General features: G+C 42.0%; 1 protein-coding gene across 2 annotated transcripts in view; it reads left to right on the forward strand.

Annotated features, from left to right (window-relative positions):
- LOC138769997 (tetraspanin-4-like) overlaps positions 1 to 9,453 on the forward strand; it is a 72,442-nt gene extending 62,989 nt beyond the window's left edge. For both annotated transcript variants that reach the window (XM_069948806.1, XM_069948805.1), the window contains 3 exons: positions 23 to 151; positions 8,841 to 8,924; positions 9,011 to 9,453. In XM_069948806.1, coding sequence (XP_069804907.1) covers positions 23 to 151; positions 8,841 to 8,924; positions 9,011 to 9,079 — 282 coding nt within the window. In that variant the 3' untranslated portion in view covers positions 9,080 to 9,453. The remainder of the gene's footprint in view (positions 1 to 22; positions 152 to 8,840; positions 8,925 to 9,010) is intronic.
- The last annotated feature ends 855 nt before the right edge of the window (positions 9,454 to 10,308 follow it).

Below are 10,308 nucleotides of genomic sequence, written 5' to 3' on the forward strand. Positions count from 1 at the left end.
AATTACGACTTTAATCTTCCAGTTCCGATGCTGCGGAGTGAAGAACTACACGGACTGGCTGGAGATGCGGAATAGTTCACTTGTGCCCCACTCTTGCTGTATGGAACACAGCGCTTCCTGCCAAAGCAACCCCAGCACCTGGTGGAAGGACGTGAGTGCTTTATACTTCTTATCGTGTGTGATGAAGTAGGGGGCTCCCTTAAAGGGTCTCTATCATTTCAGGGAGGCATAGTGACATCAGAAATTCTGATCATTGATAATCCTGGTGCTGAAATGAAGGGGAAGACGTGATGGGCTCAGTGTTATGCTCCTTTTCTGATCATAAAAAAAGGTTGCACAGCGTTTAAGGGCAACTCCAGCAAAAATAAATTCTTGCAAATCAACTATTGTCAGAAATTGCCAGAGATTTGTAATTTACTTCTATTAAGAATCTCAAAACTTCCAGTAGTTATCAGCTTCTGTATGTTATAGACATAGATATGCAAATTTCCGCCACTTTCTGACACCAGCTGATTTTAAAGAAAAGAATTTTGACTGGAGTTGCCCTTTAAGCTCAGTGCTTTCATGAAACCGTACCTATGAAAATGTAAACTGATGGGTATTCTAGTCATTTTTCTTTTTTAAAGACATGTCAAGTATTGATCAGTTGGGGTCTGGGTGTTCAGACTCTTAAACATAGAAGCTAGCACCAGCAGGGAGAAGCACATAGCTAAGTGCTTCTCCCATTGTCTCCCCATCTTGCTGCAGCATTAGACTTGTTATGAAAGTCTGCCTCCTGCTACTAGAAGAGGGATGGGGAGAGAAGCACTTAGAGGGCGCTTCTCCCTACTGGTTCTAGAGATTAATGTACAAACCTTCACTCGTCTCTGTTATAAAAAGTGTTTGTTTTTTTAATCTCAGCAGATTAAGCAGCAAATGTGTGATTAAATGTGGTCCTTTAAATTTAGACGTTCACTGAGATTGGAAAAAATGGGTTTACGATTTCAAACACAGCGCCTCTCTTGCCTACTGGCTGTGTCTGGTATTGCAGCCTCATTCACTTGCTGTTTCTAAATGAAGCAGATACATTTTTATAATTGCATACTAAGGTAAATCTCATTCTTATCATGTAACTATTACGATACATTACATGTAATCATTACATATTTAGTGTCTCTGTTGCAGCCCTGGCCTCTATATGCCCAGTCTCTTGAGCCCTTTATACGCCATCAGCATTTCACCTAGTTTCCAAGTAACAGATCTGCAGAGCTTGAGGGAGTCATCTCTGCTGCTCACCCCTGTTCATCCTGAGTCTCCTGGTTCATGAATCAGAACTATAATGAAGGCTGACACTTAAGGCCCTATTCCATGGAACAATTATCGTTCATAAACTCGCTCCAACGACCGCTCGTTAACGATAATCGCTTCGTGGAATTGGTGTAAACGAGCGAACGACAAAGGCCAAATCATTATACTGTTGTTCAAAATTGTTTTTCAGCATGTTGAAAAAAAGTCGTTGGTCTTTGAAAGATAATTCGCTTATCGGTTCGTAAAATTAGAAATCTTTCAGTCGATCGTAAAAAGGTTTTTAAAAAGTAGGTGTGTCGTATGGTCATGATCACCCCGGTGAACGTTTTAAACGACCATGTAACGACCGCAAAATAATCGTTACACTACATATATCGTTCACGTTATGTGTTATCGTTCGCTAAAAAAAAAACGTTTAGTGATCGTTAACGAGCGGTCGTTGGAGCGAGTTTATGAACGATAATCGTTCCGTGGAATAGGGCCTTTACACAGGCAGAGCTATTCAAACATGTTGTCAACCCATAAATACTAGGGAAGGTGGAATCATCAAATATCACAAGATCCCCGCAGAGCACTGACATCTTCGACTTGTTTCTAGAAAGTCAAAAGCAGGTGTTTAGTTATTTATGAAGAGATGACGGCCGTGGAAAATCATGGATTATCCCTCAGGCTTAGGTTATTTCTGATTCATCTGAAATCCACATATAAATCCTTCCCGCTAACCTGGCGGTGGACATGTTAGATATGGTGATTTAGTGGTTAGAGACGGCGGATTGGACAGCCATGAATCTATCAGGGCAGTATATATATATATATATATATATATATATATATATATATATATATATTCTCCCCACCTCCTCCTTAACTCATCCACTTAACATAAATACTTCAAGGATCTCGCTATCCCATGAATACAGTATTCCAGGTGATCTATAGCCCCCCGAATAGAAGTCTTTGAGGAACATGCTGTGAAATATTAGGCCATTCTCCACTATATTTGCGTTATTGAAATGGCTGCCTGTATAAGTGTAGGGATCCACTAATAGAAAAAGATTTTCCGCTCACAGCCTCTCAGGACAATGGCGGGGAATTGGATTTTTCCACTTCTGCCCTGCTGCATTATTAGATCCGTCATGGTAGGGATTGGAATGAGTTTTATAAAAGAGCATAGAAAACTAGGCTGCAGGTAAAGGAGGGATATTGGACAGCTACAATATAATAAAGAAGAGAGACATGGAAATAGCAATACTAGCCTATCAAGTACTACCAGACAGTTCTGGAATAATAATACTACCGCCATTTACTGCTAGTGAAGGGTTTAGCATAGTTGTAATATGAACAGTAACAAATCAGGTCAATACAAAGCAAGTCTGATTCTAGCAATAAAAATATGCAAGGTGAATGGGTCAGAGAGATCGTAGTAGTAGTGCTGAATAGACAGCTAGGGGCAGGGAGGTAAGTACAGACTATTTATATTGATCACATAGCCTGGCCATATTTATGAATAAAATGGTGTCCTGGACGGCCCCTTTAAGGGATTTTAAGAGATACTCCAGAGATTTGTTTTCAAATCAACTGCTGTTAGAAAGATATACTTTTATTTAAAAAAAACTCAAGTCTTCCAGTACTTATAAGCTGCTGTATGGCCTTTTTTTACATTGTGAAATAGTGCTTTATGCTGCCACCTCCTGACAGGAACTGTCCAGAGCAGGAGGGGTTTTCTATGTGGATTTGCTACTGCTCTGGACAATTCCTAACATGGCCAGAGGTGGCAGCAGAGAGCACTGTGTCAGACTGGAAAAAATACACCACTTCCTGCAGAACATACAGCTGCTGATAAGTATGGGAAGACTAAAGATTTTTAAATGGAATTTAAATCATTTACAAATCTGTATAACTTTCTGACACCAGATGATTGAAAAGCAATTTTTCTTTCTCTGGAACACTTTTTCAGTCACCACGGGCAGGGGGCGTAACTAGAAATGACAGGGTCCCATAGCAAACTTTTGATTGGGCCCCCCTTTAAGCCATCAAGTCTACCTGCAAGTGCTCATCAGAAGTGTATGCAGTAAAAGGGACATTTGCATAACACAGGATCTCCACTTGGCCACCTGGTGCTGCAAATGATGACAGCTCAGGAAGCCCAGTGTATTACAGGAGTGGACAACAGGGCCCCCTGATGTTGTGGGCCCCATAGCAGCTGCTATGGCTGCTACAGTGGTAGTTACTTCCCCTGACCGCTGGAAGGAGTTAACTCCAGAGCAAAGTCTAGATTTCTAAAGAGTGAGGCCGCCATTTTATAAGATAGGAGCAGAAGGCTAACTCGTAGTTTGTCATAATGAGAGCAAATGGGACAGGTTAGGGCATAGTCTATGGAAGAAGGTCTGTTGGGAGGTTGGGCAAGTTCTTTCCATGTCAACCCACTGATGGTCCCGGGCCCCCATAGGAACCTATGGGCTTATCTGGCTGCTTGATAAATGTTAGGCACCTTTATTCATCTCTGGTGGCAGAGGGTATATAAAGTAGACAAACCCATTCGATGTCACATGCAATGATACTTTGTACGCATGAAAACTTTGACCTTTTTTTTTCTAATAATGGAGAATCCCTTTAAGCTTTTGCCCTTTGAACAACTCGGAGCAGGCTAAAGCTTAAAATGACTTGAGGAAGAAGCTGAGGAATCGTATAACACATGCTGACGGTGCCCGGATATTTCTAGGTATTGTTAAATACACAATATTGTACTTGGCACACAGGTCACAGTCAATTTTATTGGCAAACGCCAGAAAACAATTTGCCAAGTTCCACTTAATATACACTTTGGCAGACACTGGAGACTGTACATGATCAATGACTGGTTTCTTTGTGTACATTATATGAGTCTTCTACAAACCATGGATCCTGTTTCCCACAATGTATTTTATTACTCAAAATATAAGTGGAGGAAGGACAAGGTGACATTGTGCCAGGCAGGATGATGCATTGGCAATGTGTCTGGAGATGAAATACATTATAAGGGGTGTATATTGAGCAAAGGGGTCCGCATAGTGGAAAAACTAGACCTCCTCCTATTGGGCTGGTTCAGACCTTCATTCCCCATCATCTCCAGACATCACACAGATAAGCCAATAATTCCTAAGGCCAGAGTCGGCTCCTGGTTTTTGTGGGCCCTCAGGTGACAGAGCCTCAGCAGGCGCCTCATCCATCCACTATGCACCCATCATCCACACACTATGCACAATCACTTGAGACACCACTAACATACACAAACACATTATTGACGCGGACACTGACTGACACTAACACTGACTAACAGATTCACTGACTGACACACTGAAACTGAAAGACTGACACAGACTGACTGACTGATACTCTGACACTGACAGACTGACACAGACAATGACTGACTGACACTGACACAGCACTTACAGCTCAGTCTTCTCTTTCTTCCTCTCTGTCGGGCTGCTCTCCACACTGTAAGGTTGAGGTCCTTCAACCTTTTCTCTCTCTGTAAAGCTCCTTCTCCATCTCCTGTGTCTTCTGATGTTCAGTCCACTCTCACTGCACTACAATGAGGGGGCTGAACATCAGAGTACTGGGCCCCTCGAGATGCGGTGGGCCCCCGACGCTTGCCCGGGTAAGCCCTGCGCTGCACTGGCCCTGTCAAAAGCATCATATTACCCCTTATATACTAGTGCTGAAGCCTTAAAGCTCATCAGGACTTAAGAACTGGTCACCATCTTTCCGAAAGGTGGGAAAATCCCCTTAAGGGTACAAACCCACACACCGTATACACAGCAGATACGCAACAAATACGCAGCAAATACGCAGCAGATTTGTTGGTACAGATTTGATGCTGTGTTCAGTTATTTAGATCTAATCTGCTGCGTATTTGCTGCGTGTTTGCTGCGTATTTGCTGCGTATCGCAGCAGTAAATACGCTGCTTATACGGTGTGTGGGTTTATACCCTAAGAGTCCATTATCAGAGCCCATATCGTCTAGTTCTTGTCCTATACGTTATGCCTCTTATGGCCAGTATTATAGAAGAGAAACATATGTATACACGTATTAACATGTATTTATCGACCGTAAAGTATAAAGGATCCTCTAGGCCCAAATGTGCGTCAGTGGCGTCAATAGACACGGCCGGCGGCATGATGACATGTATCGCAGCAATTAGATCCTGAAAGCATTCTCCATCTGCCGTGTACTTGTCTATGGATTGATTCTGCTCTTTAGTCCTGGGGGGACTTCCTCATGTTCCTTGTGATAAATACATCCGCTACGTGTTCAGAGTACATATTGTTTTCTTTCTTTCACTTTTCTGTCCAATTGGCTTTTACAGCTTTCCACTCTTTTACTTTTTGATGCATTTTTAACCATTGACAACAGGAGGCCTGGAGACCGTAACCCCCTAAAAGTCAATAGGCCATAGGGAAGGGGACACCAGTATTTACAAGAGGCTCTTTTAAACAATTTTGCATTGGGGCCTAGGTGCTTTACATAAGCATAAACGTCCCACCTGAATTCCCAGAAAATTGAGTCGCATAGGTGTATAGGATTTGTGTTTATTTGCATAAGGGGCGTTCCTTTGTTTTGAGCCTTCCCCCAAGGAATTAGGGTGTGGCCTTACATTCAAATGTTAAAAGCTAAATAATAATAATAACAATAATAATAATAATAATGTTTTCAATTGATTTATAATGTAATACACACACCTATGGTGTAGAGTGCATGTACATATATAAGCCTGCCACAGACAGCAGCCTGTAGTGTGAAGAAAAAAGTTAAAGAGAAACTGCAGCAAAATGTTTTGTCTTTCAAATCAATTAGTGTCTCAAGTGAATTATCAAAACTTTTAGTACTTATCAGCTGCTGTATGTCCTGCAGGAAATGATGCATTCTTTTCAGTCTGACACATTGCTCTCTGCTGCCACCTCTGTCCATGTCAGGAACTGTCCAGAGTAACAAATCCCCATAGAAAATTCTGTTGCTCTGGACAGTTCCTGTCACGGACATAGGTGGCAGCAGAGAGCACTGTGTCAGACTGAAAACAATGCATCACTTCCTGCAGCACAGACAGCAGCTGATAAGTACTGGAAGACTTATTTAATAGAAGTAAATTACAGATCTATATAACTTTCTGACACCAGTTGATTTGAAAGAAAAAAAATCTGAGTGAGTGAGAACCCCTTTAACTATAGGAATGTTCCCATTTATAACAGGAAAATATATAAAGGGTTCCAGGTTGACACAATATGGGCCCTGACCTCAGTGTTCATTTTAGGAAACCAATAGCAGGCACATTTCTTTTTCTTTCCCCCCTTAGACTTCTATATGCCCCTATTCTGATGGTAGTATTCAGTAGGTATATGAGCCTTTTCTTGGAAAGCATTGCTATATGTAGTGATGGACGCCCATGGTCTATGCGAACTGGCAGATATTTTGTTTTGTAAGAGCTGTCATCATTACCGACATAGTGACTAGAACTGTCTGGAAGTATCTGCAGGCTGTGTGTAGGTATCAGTGCATTGAAGCCAGTCTTGTATATTATACCTGAAATATCTCCTGACTGCGGCACATGAAGCTTTGTAGCTGAAGTGACAGAACGCACATTAAAAGATGAGCAATTTCCAACTCCGCTCTTTCTTTTCCTTCAATCCTTTACTTACCTGGGACTCGGTGATCTTGGAATTTTTTCCACCGGAAGATAAATTTCTTGGGTGACTAAATGGGGTGTTATATGCCAACCCAGGGGCCTATAGGTGGTGCAGGCAGAAGTAGCATCGTCAGCTGGGATCTGTGGTCCTCATACAGTCAGGTTTCTCAGTGTGGACATTCAATTGTCATAAAGAGACCCTTTTGTACACACATATACGGTATATATATATATATATATATATATATATATATATATATATTTACATCAAACACCCCCCCCCCCCAAAAAAAAACAAAAAACAAAAATTCTAAATTGAGAAGACTTGCTCCATTTACAATGTCATCCAGACTGACAATCCTGCATTGTCCTCTATTCCAGTATTTACTGTACAATCTGTAGTAAAATTGCGCTGCCAAAGCCTTGCGCGGGCTGTCTGCAAGCTTGTGCCGGATAATATGAAGCTATGTACAATATGGCGGCTTATTTATGCCAACTCATTTATCTTTATGCGCCGCCCCTACAAAATGAGATGGTTTGGATCTAGCTGTGCATGTACAGTATACGGCTCGCATATATTAAACCGGGGTGGGGCTGAACCGTTGCACATTGTGTCAGAGCTCGGGGACATGGTTAAATCTGGATTTAGAAGGAAGGGATGGTTTGAGCAGTCCATCTCGCCCGCCCTGCCATTGTCTGCTGCCCACGTCTGTTCCATAAAGTGTCTGCCGGCTGCAGCTGATTACACCCGGTTCTTACTCTCCCACGCTATGCTTGTCTCATGTCGATAACAATGCTCCCCCTCCCCCAACGCCACCACCCGACTTTGCGTATTTGAGTTTAACAGTCTTTAAAAACAGTCACGATGTCCCCGCAACAGTTGTCACTGCAGAATGCAGCATGACTTGCATCACTCACATCTTGTTTTCTGCTTCACAGGGGATTTCCATTACACATGTAAAAAACAAGAAGTAGGCTGTATTCCAGCTTAACATTCTACTATACTTTATGTCACTGTTTTCAAGATCTCTGCTTGCTGTCAGTGACAGAGAACATTATTGCTCACTCTTAGGCTACTTTTACACGGAGCGATAATTGGCCCAATTGATCGTTTAACGATTTTGAAGCAATGATTTGGTTTTTATAACGATTAGCATTTAGACGGAGAAAAATCGTTGGAAAAATCGTTATTGCGATCGCTTAAGCCCATCTCACACATAGGGTGAATCTTTGGAAGACTGTTTACACGAAGTGATCTACAAATTTTTTAGCGAGCGACCAACGTTGATTTGAGAACATGTTGAAAGATCACAATGAATGATTTCTCGCTCGTCGCTTGATTGTTTGCTTTGTTTACATGGAGCGATTATAGTTGAGAAGAAAAACAGATTCCTACTGGTCTGCAGATTCAGGTGACAAATAAAGAATCAATAACCCTTTACATCCTTCAGCTGTGCAGCTTCCAAATACACATATATAGCACAGTGACATCTAGTGGCAAAACTTTAGTACTACTTTCATCACCACACAAGTACAATAAGTAAGGACTTTTGTGAAGGGTGTATATAACTGTACCACAAATCATCTTGCCTTTTACGCATCGCTTTGACCTCTTCCCATTGAGCGGCATCCATGCAGTTGTGCTGGTTGCACTTTAACTAGAGAGAAGAAGTTCTTCTTGCAAGCCTGCTCCAGGTTGGCCCATTCCATGCCATTGTAAAATCTGTAACAGATACCCTCAACTACCAGGTGCCATTTATAATACTGGTGTCTTGTTATATGGCAGGTGAACTAGTATAGCATATATTAGCTATTCAGCTGAACTGATCAAAAGTGAATGTTTGAATCGCATTTCAGTCTTTGATGTTGACGCATTTCTTCACCTTTCAGCCCTGCTATGAGAAGGTAAAGCGATGGGTCGGGAGTAACATTTCTTCCGTTGGGATCTTCGGCATCTGTATCCTTATTGTGCAGGTGAGTGACTCCTCCTAGGACTGTTTGGGACTGAGTTCATAGAATGGCCATGGGAATAAACTCAGTTCTTCCTCCTTTCTTTGCAGGTATTCGGTTTGATCTTCTCCATGTTGATGTACTGCCAAGTTCTCAAGGCGGAAAAGTATTATGAATAATACCAGATATTGTGAAGGAGTCTTAAAGATGAGCCCAATACTGTTCTTCCATGTGCTGGTATGACTGCCCGTATCCAACCAACGGGATGGAGGACTATCTTCATGCTTACCTGGAACTGCAAGGCTGGATTCAGCACCTTCTCTCTCGGCAAGGGCCAGTGACTGTTCTTCCTCCTACCCTGAACTCTGACTGAAGTTCTGGACTTTGTGCGGCTCTCTTCTTACCCCTATAACAATAAGCACATCATACCGGCTTTTATAATGCGGCTCCAATATGTACATAGAGCTTCAGAACTCTTAAGAAGAGGATAAAGGGCTTGTCTTCTCCTTTTCTTTAAAGCACCAAAGCCATTAAATGGACCCCTTCCCCCCCCCCCCCCCCCCACCTCAGATATGCGGATCCGATGTGGTTTGAAAAAAAATGCCCACAATGATCTGCACGGCATCGCCACCCGGCATCTTAGCAAGGTTATGTAGAAATAGCACAATGCTTTCAGTCTTAAATATAGAAATAGCTTCATGCTGCGGTGATAAACACCAGAGCCCCGTGACTAGGCTCAGCTGACGGCAGAGAAGGACGCAAGTGTTTAGAAGGGTTTGCAGTGGGTATTTTTGCTCTTTTTTTTATCTACCAGTATATATCTACGAGATGCTCGATTTAAGGACTAAAATCAGTGGGTCAGTGCCATGTAGCTGGCACCATCTCTAATGGGGTCATTGGGGGTAAAAGTGAATTCTTACATATGGACTTTCCTTGTATTTCATCATTCTATATTTATAAAGTGCCAATTTACGTCACAGCTCTACATCCCAGCATGGACCCAGGCCTACGTGACCTAACCAAACCGCAACATATCTTCTTTTATACTAACCAAACATCTGCAGGCACGGTATGATGTGGGGTATAGAGCGTATTAAATGGCATTTGGATGCTGTGATTAGGTGGTTAGGTTTCATTCCCATATGGCATTATATATAACATAAATTTTTCCTGCATTAGGAGGTTATAGGATTATATACTGGGTAATGCCATTGGTTAATTTCATTGATCAATGGGGTTTGTTGTTCATTGGCTTTGGGCAACCATTAGGATTGGTAAAATGGTTACATCCTATATAGCAACCAATGAGCTATCAGCTTTATACATTGAGATTAATTAAAGGGGGTACAGATGTGGTTGGCTCTCCTTAAACTATGTGAACACTTTCCCAGCATTGAATTGGAGTTCT

The sequence above is a fragment of the Dendropsophus ebraccatus genome, chromosome 12 (assembly GCF_027789765.1).
Source record: "Dendropsophus ebraccatus isolate aDenEbr1 chromosome 12, aDenEbr1.pat, whole genome shotgun sequence".
Classification (NCBI taxonomy): Eukaryota; Metazoa; Chordata; class Amphibia; order Anura; family Hylidae; genus Dendropsophus; species Dendropsophus ebraccatus.